This window comes from Trichomycterus rosablanca, chromosome 22 (genome assembly GCF_030014385.1).
Source record: "Trichomycterus rosablanca isolate fTriRos1 chromosome 22, fTriRos1.hap1, whole genome shotgun sequence".
Taxonomy (NCBI): Eukaryota; Metazoa; Chordata; class Actinopteri; order Siluriformes; family Trichomycteridae; genus Trichomycterus; species Trichomycterus rosablanca.
The window spans coordinates 20,962,769-20,981,823 of record NC_086009.1 but is presented as its reverse complement, the minus strand read 5'-3'; the positions used below and the strand labels follow the sequence as shown (position 1 = coordinate 20,981,823).

At 43.2% G+C, this 19,055-nt stretch overlaps 2 protein-coding genes across 7 annotated transcripts; one reads left to right on the top strand and one right to left on the bottom strand.

Moving 5' to 3' along the window:
• Positions 1-2,798: 2,798 nt before the first annotated feature.
• LOC134300080 (metal cation symporter ZIP8) lies at positions 2,799-9,404 on the bottom strand. Its single transcript, XM_062984726.1, has 8 exons — positions 9,062-9,404; positions 7,384-7,546; positions 7,065-7,234; positions 6,835-6,957; positions 5,927-6,046; positions 4,216-4,405; positions 3,311-3,495; positions 2,799-3,228 (listed from the first exon to the last, which is right to left on the bottom strand). The coding sequence occupies exons 1-8, from the start codon at positions 9,278-9,280 to the stop codon at positions 3,079-3,081; spliced, it is 1,320 nt and encodes a 439-aa protein (XP_062840796.1). The 5' UTR covers positions 9,281-9,404; the 3' UTR covers positions 2,799-3,078.
• Positions 5,977-17,590, top strand: abhd18 (abhydrolase domain containing 18). 6 transcript variants are annotated; one of them, XR_010007302.1, is made up of 14 exons: positions 10,782-10,934; positions 11,596-11,704; positions 11,965-12,049; positions 12,525-12,625; positions 12,718-12,793; positions 12,921-13,007; positions 13,503-13,528; positions 13,637-13,775; positions 14,667-14,756; positions 15,179-15,280; positions 15,369-15,666; positions 16,240-16,402; positions 16,671-16,928; positions 17,056-17,590. XR_010007302.1 is itself a non-coding variant. In XM_062984728.1 (13 exons), the coding sequence occupies exons 2-13, from the start codon at positions 11,613-11,615 to the stop codon at positions 17,111-17,113; spliced, it is 1,317 nt and encodes a 438-aa protein (XP_062840798.1). In that variant the 5' UTR covers positions 5,977-6,076; positions 11,596-11,612; the 3' UTR covers positions 17,114-17,590. The 6 variants fall into 6 exon arrangements, 4 of the variants coding, with proteins under 4 accessions (XP_062840798.1, XP_062840797.1, XP_062840799.1 ...); XR_010007301.1 differs by having other exon boundaries at positions 16,671-16,939; XM_062984728.1 differs by lacking the exons at positions 10,782-10,934; positions 16,671-16,928 and adding an exon at positions 5,977-6,076.
• Positions 17,591-19,055: the final 1,465 nt, after the last annotated feature.

The following is a 19,055-nucleotide window of genomic DNA, read 5'->3' as shown; positions in this document are numbered from 1 at the left end:
CGGAGCATCAGACTATAGCATCGATGCTATTTTGACTGAACGGGCACAAATTCCCACAGTGAGAAGCCGTCTTAGAAGAGTGGCTGTTGTTCTAGCTGAAACGATCACACAGAGGTCACTTTATTTTATTACCTTCATGCCCGACAAGCTTATGACCAGGTGTCCGAATACTTTTGACCACATAGTGTACATCAGAGCTTAAAGTTCGACGATGGCTGCTCATTGGCTGCTCACAGTGAGCCGTCTGATCCGGTTCGAGATGATGTGTATTATTATTATTATTATTATTATTCCGGACAAATGTTTGCAGGGCTGTGAACATGCCCTGTTGTGAAGCTGTACTGTAAATATAGAGGTGCTTTATGGTGTAGTCATGTACTGAATGTTACACTGTACACGTGTAGTAAATGTACAGTGATGTACAGTGTACTGTATCTCTAGCAGGCTGTTGACTCACAGCATGAAAGGTCCTGGGTTCCATTCCCCAGCCGGGCTCGACCAGGTTCCTTTTTGTGCTGTGAATTAAAGACAGTGTGTGTGTGTGTGTGCCCTGTGATGGACTGGCGACCTCTCCGGGTGTTTCCTGTCTTTCGCCCAATGAATCAGACCCACCGTGACCCCGACCAGGATAAAGCGGCAGGTAAAACAGACAATGAATGAATACAATTTAATTTAAGCAGCCCAAGCACTTGAAGCTTAGCACCGACAGCTCGGCAGCGCGGGTACCAGGGTTGGCAGAGGTGCACAAATGTCCTACTTACCGACGCCCGTAAACAATCGTTGTCTCAGCATCTGACGCACAACTTAGCTCACGGCTGGACGTGGAACAGCTGATCTGTATCGTGATTTTTATCGGTGTCGTGTTTGTGCCGAGCGCTCGGTAATTAAATGCTGTTGTTAATTAGAGAAACTGAATCATAAATCGTCGATGTAGCTGTTAAATTATGATTCTACATAAGCTGGTAATCGAATTAGCTGTTGGTAGTGCCTGACTGAAGTGCTTTTAGAAACTCGGCAGTATTGATGCACTGTGTGTATTAAATCCTTTTACACTGATTTACATGCGATACATGATTCTGAGCTTTTAAAATAATTGAAAATTCATTTTTATGCCAATTTTTCTCCTAATTTTTCCCAGTCATTGCTGGCCGATAAGGCACGTGTGACACGTGTGCAGTACCAATCACTTTTTTTAACCTGCACCAGACAGGTTCATGTGGAGATCTGTATCACGCACAAAGAGTCACGTACCGATCTCTATTATTCCTCTCGGTGCAGTGCCATCGATCAGCCAGCAGAGGTCGTAACTGCAGCAGTTATGAGGAACCCCAACAACCGATCATAGTCCGTGTAGGAGATATGACACTTAAACTCACGAGCTTAACATGTCACAAGTGGGCTCTGCAGTATCTACAAAGCTGATATTCACCTAACACTATACAGTCTGGTAGCAGAACTAATTCTGTGCACCTATCACGTTTCTAATGACCTACACTGGGATAAAAAACGTCTTTCTATTCATTACGACAATATAAACATTTACGTTCAAGCTCAAAATCTGATATCGGACATGTTTTAGGCTGGTCAGCTGGTCTGGGATCAGTGTAAAAGGCTCCACGTTGTTGTCGGAGGTGCGTTATCCCCTCCGCTCCGACCGTATTTCTGCCTCAGTGCGTGTTTCATGTGTCCTTTAGCGCTTACGTGCCTTGTTGAGTTTTGTGCTCAGTGTATCGACGTGTCATTAAAAACCTTGATCGTTTTTTACTGCCGTATTAATTGTAAGCTTCATGTTCTGAGATCTATAATATACTGATATACTGTAGATTTATATTTTTGGAAGAGAGGTTCGTTTTAAGTTTGAACTGCCAATACATTGCACTGAGCGTACTGTTGTACAATATTCTGTGTTAAATCAACGTTAAATGACTAAATGTATAGAAATCTATGTCAGATGTGTAACAGATGAAAGAAAATATTAAATCCAAACGTTTTATATATGATCAGAACTGACTGTTTTATTTCTTGTTGTATTTACCAGTTCTTCCTTTTGGATTCCCAGTACTGGCTGCAAATGGGCTCCATTAGCCAGTAACAGAATCTCATAGGCTCTCCCAGCATTGACCATTATAGACCAGTTTGCTTGATGGACTCCCAGTATTGATGGATTTCTGATATGGGGTCTCAGGATTGACAAGTAGAGGCAACGGGTATTGAGTAATTCTTGAATCTGTTCTCATTACACATTATTATGGGTAACAGCATTGACAGATTTAGATGATCTCCCAGCATTGACCATTATAGACCTGCTTCCATCATGGGCTCCCAGTATTGATTGATTTCTGATATGGGGTCTTAGGATTGTCTCATTATTATGAGTAACGGCATTGACAGATTCTTCTTATAGGGTTCCAATCTTGGCCAGTTAACAGAATCCTGATTGGATACTGGTACTGATCAATTCCCAAGATGACTTTGATCTGTATGTACCTCACTGCTCATTATTATTGTAATTATTATTATTTAAATTGGCTTAATTTGTTTTAACCTTTGTTATCCAGAAGTTCTGGTTCTACTATTTTTGGAATAGTATCCGGCCCATAAAACAAGCTAGGTATATAATGGAAAGGTGGAGCAGTCTGGGTTCTATTCCCCAATGTGAATGTATGAAGTTTGCATGTTCTCCCTGTGTGGGGTTCCCCAGGAGCTCCGATATCCATACATGTGGGTAATGCGCATGTATTTGGTAAATCAGACATTGAATGAATGAATGAACAGGGGTTTTTCAGAACGACTGTGTGTTTGGATGTTTAAAATGACAAGAATTTAATCAAAAGTGTTTAGACAACAAATCTACTATGAACAGAACGAGCGTCTCACATACAACAGCGATTATTCTGGACGTTTATGGACGATAAACATCTTCAATACAAATGTTATAGTACAAAATTGTGGAATCTGTTGGCAGTCCATCTATCGTGTTAGTTCAGGATCAGTCGAGGAGTTTCTTCTTATTAACGTGCTTGTCTACCGCCTGGATTAAGGCACGCTGGTGCAGGGGGAGAGGAAGTGCAGACCGGCTCAGACCAGGTTTATTTCTCCGGCGAACATGGTGATGAGGAGGATGATGGAGAATCCGGTGAGAAGCCCGGCGTTCTGGATGATGAAGAACACCAGGTCTGTCTTCATGCTCTGCCGATGCTCCTTAGCAATGCTGTTCATTTCTGGGAACTGAATGACACAGGAGATGCATCAACTATAGGCAACATGAGTTTGTGGTCTGAGAGTTGGGTTTGTACCGCGTCTATCTTACCATATCAGCCAGAGAAATATAGAGGAACATCCCGCCAGCGAAGGCAAAAATGACGTTGGGCGCGAAGCTGCTGCCCAGCAGGATTCCCAGCACCAGGCCCATGTAGCAGGACATGGCTGAGAGCAGGTTGAAGAGCGCAGCCTGCCTGATGCTCATCCCTGAATTCAACAGGATGACAAAATCACCTGCAGGGGGGGATACAGAGCAAAGCACAAGCAGGGTCAGTAAAGCAGAGGTCCGTAAACATTTACGTTTATATTTTTAGGGCAGTTGTAGCCCAGTGGTTAAGGTTCAAGCCCCACCACTGCCAGGTTGCCACTGTTGGGCCCGTGAGAAATGCCTCAGTTGCTTCGATTGTATAAATTGATCTGTGAAATTATCTCATGAAACCAGTCCGTAGTGCAAAAAAGGTTGGGGACCGCTGCTGTAGCACTCGGCTACTGACGACTGAACTGAAACGTAAACCTCACAGTCATGCTAGAACAGGAAAGGACCTTCCTTAAACTGTTGCTGCAAAGTTGGAAGCACAACATTGCCTTTGTATAATTGATTTATTACCACTGTTTGGAATTGTTATGGCTGATGCACATAAATTCAGTAATTAGACAGGGCGTCCCAATACTTCTGGTGTGTGTAGAATGCAAACATCTCAGCTCCAAATAAGCTCCCATATTCTTGTTGAGGTTGTTGTCTCACAGAAATGAGTGTAACGTTAGGCTGACTGATGCCAGGCACATGAGGAAGCATGACCTCCGACCCTGTGCCGGGTCACTGTGCCAGAGGGTTTGTATACCCTGGCGCCGATGTGGATGTGACTCGAGTGGCACGTTTGTGCTGAGTAATCTTACGTGTTACCCAGACGCCGGCTTTAACCCTCAACCAGAAACCGTCGCCGCTTCTCTTACCGAGCTCGTGAGGAAACTCCTCGCACACGATGGCGATGGAGGTGCTGAAGCCGGCGAGGACGGAGACGGTGAAGGAGGCCCCGATGGCCAGGCCGTCGATGAAGTTGTGAAGGGCGTCGCTCAGCGTGACCATCCACGCCACGGTCTTCACGCCGGCCAGACGTGTGCAGCAGCCTCGGGACACCGGCGTCTTTAAGGGAGCGAGGGTTCAGGAGAAAGCAGAGAGTGAGGAGTTTAGCAATGGATGGCAACCGTGATGCCTTTTTATCACCTGGGCCACAATGGACCACAGCGTGGAGTTCCAACTGGACCCCTGCGTCTCGAATCACTATGATATTTAAATGTCTAGCTTCAGCATTTAAATCCTGCTCATGATTTACATCATTAAATCTAAACACAGATAGAGTTAAATTGATAAAACAAATAGCTGATCATTAATTAATCATTAATAACTCATTAACTGTGTGTTTTAAGGAAAACTCGACCAGTTCTACGTGCACACCGTACGATGCTTTGCAGTTTGGGACGGGGGGCTGTGTTTTGACCACAAGCAGCTGTAATAATCTAACCCAAAAACAGCTGAGTGTCTGACTGAGACTGGAACAGAGGACATGCTGACCCCGAAAATGAACACTCACAGAGACTGCATTCCTCTGGCACATCAACAGACTAATACTGAGGTGAAAGTCCTCCATGTATCAATAGAACTGTTTTTATATTGATTATATTCCTGCACCCCTGATTAAAACTGCTACAGAATACACCAGTATTACACTGATCAGCCATAACATTAAAACCACCTCCTGGTTTCTACACTCACTGTCCATGTTATCAGCTCCACTTACCATATAGAAGCACTTTGTAGTTCTACAATTACTGACTGTAGTCCATCTGTTTCTCTGCATGCTTTGTTAGCCCCCTTTCATGCTGTTCTTCAATGGTCAGGACCCCCACAGGACCACCACAGAGCAGGTATTATTTAGGTGGTGGATGATTCTCAGCACTGCAGTGACACTGACATGGTGGTGGTGTGTTAGTGTGTGTTGTGCTGGTATGAGTGGATCAGACACAGCAGTGCTGCTGGAGTTTTTAAACACCGTGTCCACTCACCGTCCACTCTATTAGACACTCCTACCTAGTCGGTCCACCTTGTAGATGTAAAGTCAGAGACGATCCCTCATCTATTGCTGCTGTTTGAGTCGGTCATCTTCTAGACCTTCATCAGTGGACACAGGACGCTGCACACGGGGGGCTGTTGGCTGGATATTTTTGGTTGGTGTACAACTCAGTAATTGTACAACTACAAAGTGCTTCTATATGTTAAGTGGAGCTGATAAAAGAATTTGGCCCAGAATGTCTACCGACCCCCCCAGTGTGAGGTGTCTGTTTAGATATTCCAGGTCGAGCGCTATCAGATCACAAGGAATCAAGAAATCTGCACTTGTTGAGCAACTGTTAAACAAACAGTGATTGAGCGAGGTCACTGATGCCTATTTCAGTGATAACATGTCAACAAAAAGGCAGACAGGTACTGATGGACGGACAAAGTTAATGATCATCCACAATAGTGGGACCCCCCCCCCCCCCCGAACCGTCAGATCTGTCCATGTTCTTTTAAGGTCAGTCAACTAAACAAACAAAATTATTAATTTAATCAACACTGGATAAACTGTCTTCTTTAATTTACTGTGGTGGATATGAGGTGTCGTACCTGCTCTACTGGCATTTCTAAACTCATGGTCTTGTTGGTCTTGTCATTGTTTGCAGTGGCGAAGACGGTGGTGGTGATGACAGTCCCTCCATTCTGCTGACTGAAATGACCGTGGTCGTGCTGTAGTGGAGGTCAGAAGACTTAGTAAAGGTTTGTACACAAACAATACAACTTTATGACGTAGTCTTAGATAAAGAAGCTCTATAAAGGCATGAAAGAGCTCGGTTATAAGGCCAGTGGCCTCCACAAAGCCCTGACCTGACCTAGATGTCACTCACTAGATGTTTTAATACTGTTTGTTTTTGAAATGGGATGTCCAACAAGCTCAAGCTACCGGTCGGCTGGGTGCCATCTAGCGGGCATACTTGGCAGTGCCTGACTCTAATTGGCTACCGTGTCTGCTAGGGCGGGATGACCGGACTATGTGGGTGGGGTCTTCAAACGCTGTGCAAGGGCCCTGATTAGCAGATAGAGGCGCCTGGGTGAGAAAAAAAGCGTCCGCTAAGGAGGCGTGAGCAGGAAATACACCCTCCTTGATTGCAATCAGGGATCACCAGCAGCGGAAGACAAGCTGACTACGATAAATCGGGAGAAAATGCATAACAAGCACACAAGTGGCTCGTTTATATGGAACCTTCTTATGGACACGATTGTCTTCAATATAAAATCGGGATTGTCAACAATTATAGGGTGAAGTTTAATATCAAAGCAGGTCAACCACGTCATCATCTACTATTTTATCCCACCACTCCATGAGCTCTCTTCTCTATTAATGAAGACCTGACAAATCTAACAGGCTATGGTTACAAGATTGAACAGCTTGAATTACTTAGAAGCATTTATCCACTGAAACGTAGAATAATAAATGTAAATCTAGGCGGATGTAAAAAAAACGATGTCTGTCCCACCTCATGGTCTGTCTTCAGGACCATCTTCAACAGCTTCTCTGTAAAGAAGAGCAGGTAGAATCCACCGAAGATCCCGATAGCTTTCAGGATGTAGTTATCTGCTTTCGGGTCAAACCCCAGAGCCTGGAAGGTACACGTGTGTTCTACCGTTTGTCATTGTCGAATGCTTGATATTTACTTTATCTGATAAAAACAATTATAAACTGCATACGCTGTGGTATCTGTCTAACCTCAGGGATGAGCTGCAGCACAGCGTTGGAGAACAGGGTCCCGATAGCCAGGCCTATGAAGTAGGTGAGCACTTTTGGGAAATAGGCCTTCTTTGTGAACGGGATGAGGACCAGCCCCAGGAGGGAGGACAGATTAATGATGGTAACAGAAAGGAAACCATATCCCCAGACTGTAGTAAAGAAAAATAACACTTACACACTTTTCATGCTGGGAATAAATACACTTCTTTAAATGTATTCTTGAAGAAAAAAAATGCATCACATCCTAATTTAACATCTCACTTCCTCCAGCCACTCGCACCCTCACTCACTCTCTCACCGTGATCCGCTATGTGTGTTTTAGGCTCGAAAGCTGTCAAAGAACAGTTGGGCAGCAGCGCCTGGTTTAGGAGGGTAGGGCAGATGGTCCTCAGGTGGTCTGTGCCCAGGTGTGTCAGGTTATTGAACCTATAGAGCGTGAGGATCTCCACTGCAGACATACACTGGTGAATCAGAGATAAAACACTGAGGGGGTCAAGATAGGATGCAGGTCAACCCAAAGAGTATTCAGTAAAGCTAAAACATTCTGTAAAGCAATAACATCTTTAAAAATAGTAAATACACATATGTATACTCCCTGAATAAAAGATTAGTCTCATATCATATGGGATCTGTGTGTTAACATAACATAAACCTTTAACTTGTGGGTGTTTATCATTTATTTTATATCTATGGATTTGGTAGATGCTTTCATCCAGACCAACATAAAACAGACACAGAATACAATTGTGACTGAGTCTGATAATTTTGCTTGCCTGTCTTTCCCATTGTTTTTTAATGCTTGTTAAATCAGTCCCACATCAATTTGGACCTGTGACCAGATAACCAATAATGGATTTCAACCAGTTACTTCTACAAGCCTCGGCTGATTTAGACGTTGATCATTGTTTATAGGCACGGTAATCAGCATATTGGAACACTACAGTTTTTTGGGGGGTTTTCTCTCATGGGTGTCTTGATGGTAGACGGTCCAACTGCATTAACACTGCTGACGTTTTTTTACATTTACCATTTTAATTCTTCATGTAGTTTGTCCAACTGTAGTTGGGGTGGTGGATGATCTAATATTTGTGGAAAGACAACTGGCCTTTATAGCAGAGATGATCTGATCTGATACAGGGTGTTGTTTTGGGGGAAAATTTGTTTCAGAAAGTCAATGGCAAGCCATAGTATGTGTATTATAACATGTACTATGTGGCTTTGTGGTAATTGCTGTCATTTAATTTAATTTTTCTTTTTACTATTTATCCATGCTATTTTTCTATTTTCTGTAAATATACAAAATTCAGTCTAGTGTGTTAAATTTGTACATTATCTGTATAGTCTTGCCTGTGTATTGTATTGTTTGTATATTGTAGAGAGATAACAACAGCCGAAAACAAATTCCTCGCGTGTGTGTAAACATACTTGGCGAGTAAAGCTGATTCTGATACTGATTCTGATTCTGAAGACAGTACATATGCTAGACTGGCCTGCCTACAGTCTAGGTCTGTCTGCCATTGAGAAGGCATTATAACAGTCAATGCCAAGCCACATTACACATATTATAACAAAGTGGGTTTGTGGTATAGCAGTACATATGCTAGACTGACCTGCCTGCAGTCTAGATCTGTCTATCATTGAGAAGGCATTATAAAGCGCATTATACAACAATGAAGTGTTCTGTCAAGCAGAAATGATAGGGAAAATGTTTTTAAAGGACAGCTAATGTCAAACAGAGGTAAACATGTCCTGTCCCAACATTTTTTCATGTTGTAGAAATGAAATTTTGAATTTGTGTATATGTACAAAAAAAATCAAGTTCATTATCTGAAACATTAAATATTTTTCAGTTGAACACCTGGCATTAATGTCTGTATTCATCTACATTTGTTCTTTTGTCTCAGATTCTGGATTTGGTTGAAATTTCATATATTTTTATTTTACCTCAGGTTAAAAGCGGTTAAAGCGGGGTTTACCTGCGCATGCGTACTAAGCGTCTTCGACTCAGCCGGTTTCTTCTGAGCAATGTTTTGCACTAAAGTGTGAATTCCGTTTTGATCCAATAATCCGTTTTGCCCGTAAATCTGCACAAGATCCTGGAGAAAATCTTCCTGAATGTGGTCTGTAAATCCTGCAGATTTACTTAATAAGACAGTAAAATATACCGCACTAAGGAGAGATAAAAATCCGCACATGGTTCTGCGTGTCTGTCGCAATCTGCCTCAAAACTGGACTGAAACACCCCAAAAACCTGGTGCAGCTGATAACACGTGTTGTCCCTCTTACACCCTGGTACTATCTCACGATTACTGGGTTTGTCAGCTTGATCAGTCAGTCCTGAAGCTTTTAACTAACATCATGGTTATAAAAGTGAAGGGTAAACTCTGGTATAGTGTGGCTGTGCCCCTGACCCCTGGTGTGCTGCTCCACATAAACTCATTCCAACACCCCATGAGAGGAACAAAGAAAGGCTCTTTTACCACCAGGAGTTTTAATGACCATAAAGAACTTCATAACTACACTTAAACTACTGCTGTACTTATATACAGTAATAACATAGTAATTCACTCATTCACACATCTGAATCTGAAATGTATAGTGCTCTGTTATGATCTACCTTACAGTCTGCACTGCACTGCACACATCATGTTTGTCTCTATTGTATTAATTCATTAACTTATTTAGTTCATTTTCTAAATAATTAAACAAATAAATAGAACTGAAATAGAGAAATAGAGCATGTGCTGCCCTCTTCTGGTACACATGTGCAGTACTATATACTCAGTGCACTTGTGGCTGAAATTATAAAGATTATTTTAATTCATTTAAACTTAATTTCATAATAAGATATAAGAACAGGGTGTATTAATGCTCATGGATTTGAATGTGATGTTTTATAAAACCTATAAGAAGGTAAAATTTCAAGACCACTAGTGAAAATGCTGAAACCCTGAAAAAAGGTTTATGTATTCTTATTTTAGAATAACATTAAAATAACACACGAATAAAAGAAATTAATTCTTAAATAAACTTCTCCATGCCTGCGTGAAAACTCCAGTTTCCTTCCAACCTCCCAGAAAGCATGTACAATTTGGATTGGCAGCTCTAAATCGCTCCTAATTGTGAGTGAACGTGTAAATTATGTCTTTGCACTGAAATTAATTATTCAATTTAATCAAGAATTAATTAATTAAAGAAATTTTATTAAAATAAATACAGCAAAACTAAAGCCAACACATGCTGTGCGGCTGGGTAAAGGGTGTGTTGGGATAATACGAAACATCCGGTGTTGCGTTAAATAATACATCCCTGATATATTCTGCACCCCGCTGGTTTCCTGCTGCTATCTGATTGAATGAATGGCATGCCACTGTGCACACGTTTTTAACAAATGTAATAACAATTTTAATAAATTAACATTTAATAAATGTTATTGTAGGCTTAACCGATACAAAATAATGAACATACTGGCAATATAGCCACAAGAATGCTAACTCGTACTACTTAGTCAGCAAACTGACTAATCCGATAGCTTATAGCTTGTTGTACGGTTTAATCTTTTAAATATGATACGTCCTACCGGGTACACAGGTAAATCGTAGATTAAATTCTGAAATACGGTTAGAAATATCTAGCGATCTAGAATACGGCGTGTACATTTCGATCAGGCAGATATGACAGCCACCCTTTATGGGTCCTTTAGTTGCGCGATTCGCTAAGGAAACACAGCACGGTGCAACACGGGTACACAGTTCCACTACAGACAGTTATGGCAGCGCACAGTTACCTGGGATTCGCCCTTTGCGATGAGAAGTAGATAATATTCACATGCTCTTCGCTTTATTAGAGGTATTTAATAAAATGTGACTGGTTTTGCTTTTTTAAAACCAGAATCTGACTGTGTTTTGTGTTTGTAGGAGGTTTGTAGACAGAATTAAAGTGCAGTGGATTAACAGTGACAGCTGAAGAACTGAACTTAATTTTATGATAAATTGCAGCCAGTTTAACAACCTGACATGTACAAAGTTCATCTTTTAGATCCGAGTGGCTTGTGAAACTTTAAAAGTCAGTCATTGTGACATTTGTGTTGGAACACTTGTGTTCCTAATGAACTGAATGTAATGCACTACATATAATGTACATACCATTATGCTATTATTGTATACACTATGTAGTGCACTGATTCATTAGAGATTTGATTCCTATTTCACTCCTATTCTGGCTTAGGAGAGTGGTAGACTAGTATTTGTCCCTTCCGACTAGTGCAGTCTGCTTCTTTACACCAGCCAGCAGTGGATTCTGACAAAGTGCTGTACCACATACCCTATCGAGCCCTATCTAAACTTCCCTCGTTTAGACACAGCCATCTGGGCTTGTTGATGTATTATCTGGCTGATAATAGAATTTATTTCTTCAGTTCAGCAGGTTCTTCCAGTTATTTCTCAACCAGCCGGACTGTTTGAAACTGCACCGTGAAGCACTTTCAGTCTGTGTCTTATTGTTTTGGCAGATGCCAGGTCCTTGCTGATGGGGGTGAGCCGGCTCGATGTCCTCTACCGAAGGCTTCTCCTAACCAAACTCTTCATCCAGGGATGGGGGAAGCCAGAAGACCTAAAGAGGTGTGATGTTTTAAATGTTACTGAGGGATGAGGGACATGTTCCCGGTCCCGAACCTGAGTCTAACTTTGAGATCCAAACAGGCTTTGATGTTGGATGTTGAGCATTGATCGGAATGTAATCATGAGCAAGACTGTCTCATAATGGACCGTTTTAAATGCTTTAGAAATAGGCGTGAGCTTCGGTTTCTGTTCCTTGTTGAGAATTTGGGTTGCCTTTTTATGATGTGATTTAAAATGAGTGTTGTTTTGTTTTCCTGCAGAATATTTGAGTTTAGGAAAATCATCGGCGACAGAGAAAGATGTAAGAACTTGGTACTGCATGACTATCCGGTTTTTATTGATAAGGTAAGGTGTCTGCTTATCTTTAAAAAAAACAAAACACTTTTATTTCATCTACATCAATATAGTTGATTTACCAAAATGTATTTAATGTATAGTTTATAAATAAACAAAATAAAACCTCTTAGATGATACCACAGCCACCTGCTTGATAATTCTATTCAATAATACATAATTCTCAGATATAGAAAACATCGTTTATAATACATAAAGCCCTCCACCACTGATCGAGAAGGGCCGCAGATTGCCGGGCCCCCACCGCTTTTTTCACCTGCCTTGTGCAGGCACCTCGGTCCACCAGCAGGGGTCGTAACTGCAGCAGCAATTATCCATCCCCTAAGAGATACAGCCCGGCCAATCAACTGTGTTTGAGTGGACGCCCGGCCAGGCCTCTGCCTTGATGTGCAAGCACATTAGATCGCTGTGCCACACGTGATTAGTTTTTAAATAAACTGTTTGTCTGAAATGTGGATGTTTGCAGGTAGAGGATCACTCGGACTGCACCATTCACAACGGTCACTTCATATCTCCACTCGAACACTACGTTCCAGGCATTTTACCAACAGAATCAGTCAAAGCCAGGTAACAATAGCAGTCACACACTGACCTATTAAACAGTCTGATGCAAACCTGTCAGTCAAGAAAAGATAAATTATTAACTAATTTCTTCATAGGTTTCAGTTTATAGTGCCCAAAAAATGGAGGAAGCACCGACCTGTGTGTATCCACTTAGCCGGAACAGGAGATCACGTACGTGTGCTGCTTTTATATTCTCCTTTAAATGATCTAACTCATGAATATTTTTATTAATAAACACTTGTGTTAGTATGTAAGAGGCTTTTACGACCTTAAACGCTTCTGTTTTTTGCGTCTGCAGTTTTTCTGGAGGAGACGAACTCTCATGGCCCGGCCGATGATCAAAGAGGCAGGAATGGCGTCCCTGCTGCTGGAAAACCCGTATTATATCCTTTACATCGAAATTCTGTGGTCAGGGTCACGGTGGGTCTGATTCATTGGGCGAAAAGCAGAAAACCCCGGACACGTCGCCAGGCCATCACAGTCACACACACACACACACACACACACACACACACACACACTTACACTCCAATCAGCCTGACTGAATGTCTTAGGACTTGTGGGAGGCAACTAGAGCACTTGGAGGAAACCCATACGGACACAGGGAGAACATGCAAACTTTACACAGAAAGGAATATCAGCTTCATTTTTATATTGTACTTCATATTCCTGTTTGATTACAAACTAGAACATGTGATCACCTCACTGTTGCTGTAACTAGGTAAAGGGTAAGGCTTTGAGAGCAGAGTGTGTGTGTGTGTGTGTGTGTGTGTGTGTGTGTGTGTGTGTGTGTGTGTGTGTGTGTGTGTGTGTGTGTGTGTGTGTGTGTGTGTGTGGAGAAATGGACCGTCCCAAGCTTCCTTGACTCAGAACGTCACATGGCTTCAGAAAACCAAAAGACCAAGTGTGAGTGCTGAAACATTCAGAATTCTGAAACCTCATAAAATGTGCACGTCCCAGATTCTAAACCTGTGTGTGTGTGTGTGTGTGTGTGTGTGTGTGTGTGTTGCGAAGGCGATCCAGTCTGAAGAACGTCTCTGACCTGTTCGTGATGGGCGGCGCTCTGGTCCTGGAATCGGCCGCACTGCTGCACTGGTTAGAACGAGAGGGCTTCTGGCCGCTGGGCATGACGGGCATCTCCATGGGAGGGCATGTAGGTCTTTCTTATGAGCAGATTCATCCCGATTATGGTTACGGTGTCTCGACCCTGACGTCTCTGTGAGATCACGTTGCATTAAATCATTTTAAATTGATTTTCTGATCGTGTTTAATGGCTTCAGCACATCTGAAAGGCAGACGGGCTGTGTTCCAAATGGAGTACAAGATCTAACACAGTCTGAGGGAAAAGATATCGAGGGATGATCGCACGATTTTACACGTCGCTGCTTGATTTGTTTACATTTTATACATTTTGGTCAATATTGACATCACAATCATCACATTTAATCAGTTTGGGACTAATATAGTAATATGTTTCATTGCACCACCAGACCAGTCCAAATTAATCATATCCAATTCCCTACTGCTCTTGTTGCATGCTTGAGGCTCACACCTCCTTTGAACAGTGGTGGATTTCGACAGACCCGTGTATCAGGCGTCTGACCCTCCCTCCCTCAAACACGGCCAACTGTGGTCTCACTGTTTCTGGCCGAAGAGAACTCGGACTATCACATGCCCACGGACAGTCTCCTGATGCATCTTGTCACCTACCATTGAACGTACACGCTATTAAGTTTGTAAATATTGCACTACTAGTGCAGGAGCCTTGACCAGACATCAGAGGGCGCAACTGTGCAGCAGCATGTAAACCCGGTCATTAATGTTTTCAGCGTTTCTGAGCAATTGAGGATTAAGCTCCTTGATCAAGGGCCCAACAGTGGCAACCTGGTGGGGCTTGATTACTAGTCCAGTACCTTAACTGCTAGGCCACAAGTGCCCTATACAGCCTGACAGTCGTCCTTCTAGAGCTCAGAACATATTAGATGTGCAGCTGATCTTATTTATTTACCGTTTTCTAAATGTATGTGTGTTCCACCCCCCACAGATGGCGTCTTTAGCTGTGACCAACTGGCCGAAACCTATTCCTCTGATCCCTTGTCTTTCATGGACTACTGCTTCAAACGTTTTCACCACGGTAAGATACGAGGCTTCCTTACACACACGAACACAGAGTACAGCTGGCTGTGGAGAGCTGCAGGCTAGCGATCACCTTGTGGGCATTCCTGAAACTGAGCTGACCTTCGGTTGCCATGCAGATGCCATGGCAGTACAGTACAGTACAGTGAAATTCACTGGCTAGTGAATACGCCCTGATATATCTGAATGATAGACCCTGTATGGAACCCTGCTGAGATCCCAACTCCTGGTGAACACGCCCACCTGGACCGACATGTGCGAAGCCTTTGGTTTCTTTGTCTGTGGTGGAACACGCTAGACCAAAGTATTCCTCCACCACTCGTGCAGACGCCTTGATGCCACTGTCGAGACTCGAACCCAGGTCTCAGGGCATCACTGATTATCTTTTTCATCTTCGCTTCCAATTCTGCTCTTCCACAGGGAGTGTTGAGTCGAGCTGTGAACTGGAGGGAGCTGGAGAAGCAGTACGCCACACACACCGTCTACGAGGAAGAACTCATCCACATGTTGGAGTACTGCGGGGTGAGAGCGACGTCAAAACATTCGTTCTGAGTGAATCCTCTGTGTAGCATTCCTGATCTCATTTCCATGATCTTCCTCCCTCGTGCAGACGGACTCGTTCAGGATGGGCCAGGACTTCGTCCGGGACGTGCCGGGCAGCTTCGACAGCCTTTCGCACATGTCCCTATCCAGTAACCTTCTACTGGAGCGAAGGGGCGGGGTCGAGGACGGATTGGATCACGTCCTGTCCTCCTCCGTCGGCATCGGTGGCAGCCGGACTCGCGTAGACGCGCACCGTGGCAGCGGGGTGAGCCGCGGCGCTGCCAGGCTCCACTCTCTGCAGCGGGAGTCGCTGTGCTTCATGAAGGGCATCATGGACGAGTGCACCCACATCGCCAACTTCTCAGGTGGGCACAAAGGACTGAGGATTGAGACCTGGTCAGACCCTTTTAACTTCAATCTACCCCTTTATGCCTCTCTCCGAACTTCTATTCACCCTACGTCTTACTTTCTACCCCTTTAGCTTATTTTCTATTGTTTTTCTACCTCTCTGACTTTTTATCTGCCCCCCCCTACCCATCACCTGTCTGTTTGACCCAATGTCTGACCCTCTACCTGTCTGTTTGACCCGCTATCTGCCCGTCTACCTGTCTGTTTGACCCAATGTCTGCCCCCTACCTGTCTGTTTGACCTACTATCTGCCCCTCTACCTGTCTGTTTGACCCGTTGTCTATCCTTCTACTTGTCTGTTTGCCCCAACATCTGCTCCTCTACCTGTCTGTTTGCCCCGCTATCTGCCCCTATTTCTTTTGTTCCACTGTTCTGTATTTGCTTCCTACTCCTTTACCCTATATTCTATCTGCCCTATTTCCCTCTACCCCTCTGTCTAAGCTTCTGTATCCGCCTCCAACACATTGTCAGATCTGATTTTCTCGACACCTCTCTCTGATGAGTTTTGCCCCCTGTCCCTTGTGCTGCAGTGCCAGTGGATCCCAGTCTGATAATCATAGTCCAGGCTAAAGAGGACGCCTACATCCCTCGCTCGGGCGTGCGCAGCCTGAAGGAGATCTGGCCCGGCTGTGAGGTTCGATACCTCAGCGGGGGCCACATCAGCGCCTACCTGTTTAAACAGGCCATGTTCAGGTCAGCAGCGAACACTCACTCACCAAACCTGTATAGAAAGAGTTAAAACCAGCTCATTATTTAGTTATAGTTTTGTCTCTTCCTCATAACGGCATATTTTCCTCATGTCAGAGCAGTAATTAGCACAAAAAACTTCAGAAATCAATTTTATTCAAGTAAAATAAGTGAAAGCTGAAGGAAAATTGCCTACAAGACTCTAAAAATCACTCAAATCTGACTGGTGTTAGTTTTTTTTAAATTGTTTTTCCCCTTTTTGCAACCAATCCAGTCGTGGCTGATTGAAGTTTATATCTCTCGCCACTGTTGCCAACTTTGAGGAGGGTCGAGGCTGCCACACACCCCCTCCAACACGCACCCTGTGGCAGATCGCTTCTTTTCACCTGCAAGGATGGGGTCACACAGCACAGTATCTCGTGTAGAGGGTCATGCACTGCCTTCTTTGATCTGCCGCCCCTCGTGCAGGTGCCTCGACCGGTCAGCAGAGGTCGTGATTGCCCAATGAAGACGAGGAACACAGGCAATCAGGGTGAAAAAATGGTTAGGATGGTTAGAATTAAAAGCATGAAGTATAAAACTAGTTCTAGTAAAGCCACAGAAGCTGATGTTGATGTGAAATGTGATCATGTTTTTCTTGTATGGATATTGATCCGCAGACGGGCCATTTACGACGCTTTCGACCGCTTCGTTCAGAAGTATCCCCTGTTGTTATAGCAACGGATCATCCGCCGTGGTGCCAGTCTAGAAGCCTGGCACTGGAAATCTATTCGTAACACCAGATCGCAGACAGGACCTGTAATGAAAACATATCAGCGTGGTGCTACTGAAGACTGATTGTGGGTGTGAACACTTTATGGACTTTTCAATTCCTTTCGAGACCAACATGCGCCTTGTTTCCTGACCCAAAAGGGACAGAGTTTATTACGTCCACACACTAAGAGTCGTGGTCTCGGCCTTGTCCTTCCACCGTGTGCTTTTATTAATCACAGTATCACAGATTACTGCCAAACCTGATAAATCATATCAGATTAACACTGTGATAGGATCTGAAATGGAAATGTATTATGATTTTTGCAGCACTTGTTCAGTGTGAACATTAAATCATGCACAATTCATAACTGGAACTACTTTACAAAGCCTTCATGTGTCCGTGTCTCAGCCTTACAATAAACAAGCCGAGTTCTGACGTTACTGTTTGTTTGTTTTTTAATGTCACTGAATTATTTATCTGCACATAAACAAACAAAATATAAACTTTAGTTTTGCCAAAACTTAGTTACATATTTAGGAAATATAATAAACAGAAAATAATAGCAATGGAAAATATACAATATTAAAAGTTATAGATATACATATAAACAACAATTTTAATAACAGTGACAGCAATAATACTAAATGTAAGCATTAATAACAAGTGTGTGTGTGTGTGTGTGTGTGACATGGTCCAGCAACCCATGTTTGATTATTGCCCATGTAAGTGCCTGTCTGGAGTTTGGCATGCATTTTGCACATCTGTATCAGTGTAATTTAACATCTCATCGACATTCCAGTAGGTGGATTGGTTTCTTCAAATTTCTCCTAGGTGTGAGTGAGAGTCAGTTCTTTCCAAGTAATAATTAAAGTAAAATATCCAAGACCACCAAATTGTTAAAGGCCCTGTACAGGGTGCATTCCCACCCTGACTGGCGCCGCCATTGGGTGCCACCTTCATACCGAATCAGTCCATAACTTTTTGCCATACTGGATCTGGCCTGTAAAGTAAAAAGCTCTAGGAGCAGCGACAGCTCAGCCATGAATGTGCTGTATACAGCATCTGTCTACAATTGGAGCACTCACTACTTAGTTTTGGGGGATAATAGAAAGCAGTGTAGGACTCCATACGTGACACTGATCCCTGTGCAGGTGAAAAGAAGCGGTAAGCAACTGCACATGTGTCGGAGGGGGCGTGTCAGGATGGCCCTCAGTTAAGGTAGGGGTCAATGTCAATAAAGGAGATAAGACTGTATAACTGGAATTAACTAGCTAGAAAAATGCACATATTTGTAAGTACTTTATTTAAAGGGTACCACACTGTAGTTTTTTTGTTTGTTTATTAGGATTTTAACGTCATGTTTTTACACTTTGGTTCCATTCATGACAGAAACGGTAGTTACTCGTTACACAAGGTTCATCAGTTCACAAGGTTATATCGAACACAGTCATGGACAATTCAGTGTCTCCAATTCACCTCACTTGCACGTCTTTGGAGTGTGGGAGGAAACCGGAGCACCCGGAGGAAACCCACGCAGACACGGGAGAAGATGCAAACTCCACACAGAAAGGACCCGGACCGACCCACCTGGGGATGGAACCCAGGACCTTCTCGCTGTGAGGCGACAGTGCTACCCACTCAGCCACCGTGCTGCCCCCACACCGTAGAAAAGGGGCATTAAATATTACCAGCACCATGGTACACAGTGGTATTAGTCTCTGCTTACAGAAACCCTTGTTACTGCTATAAATCGCTCTTGAAACTTGAATTAATGAGAAAATAGGACTTTTTCCAGTCATCAACTGTGAAATGTCTGTATATCGTGAGCCAATGCCAAGCAGTTTACTTTCCTACAGTGGTTTACATGTCATAATTATTTATTTATATGAAACATTGCGACTGTAC

Coding starts and splice junctions, on each gene's coding strand:
- LOC134300080 (XM_062984726.1), bottom strand. CDS start 9,280: ATGTGCGGATTTTTATCTCTCCTTAGTGCGGTATATTTTACTGTCTTA. Junction 3,496..4,215: donor GGAGTTTCCTCACGAGCTCG/GTAAGAGAAGCG, acceptor CCCCCCCTGCAG/GTGATTTTGTCATCCTGTTG. Junction 3,229..3,310: donor ATATTTCTCTGGCTGATATG/GTAAGATAGACG, acceptor TGTGTCATTCAG/TTCCCAGAAATGAACAGCAT.
- abhd18 (XM_062984728.1), top strand. CDS start 11,613: ATGGGGGTGAGCCGGCTCGATGTCCTCTACCGAAGGCTTCTCCTAACC. Junction 12,626..12,717: donor ACAGAATCAGTCAAAGCCAG/GTAACAATAGCA, acceptor ATTTCTTCATAG/GTTTCAGTTTATAGTGCCCA. Junction 15,667..16,239: donor CCACATCGCCAACTTCTCAG/GTGGGCACAAAG, acceptor CTTGTGCTGCAG/TGCCAGTGGATCCCAGTCTG.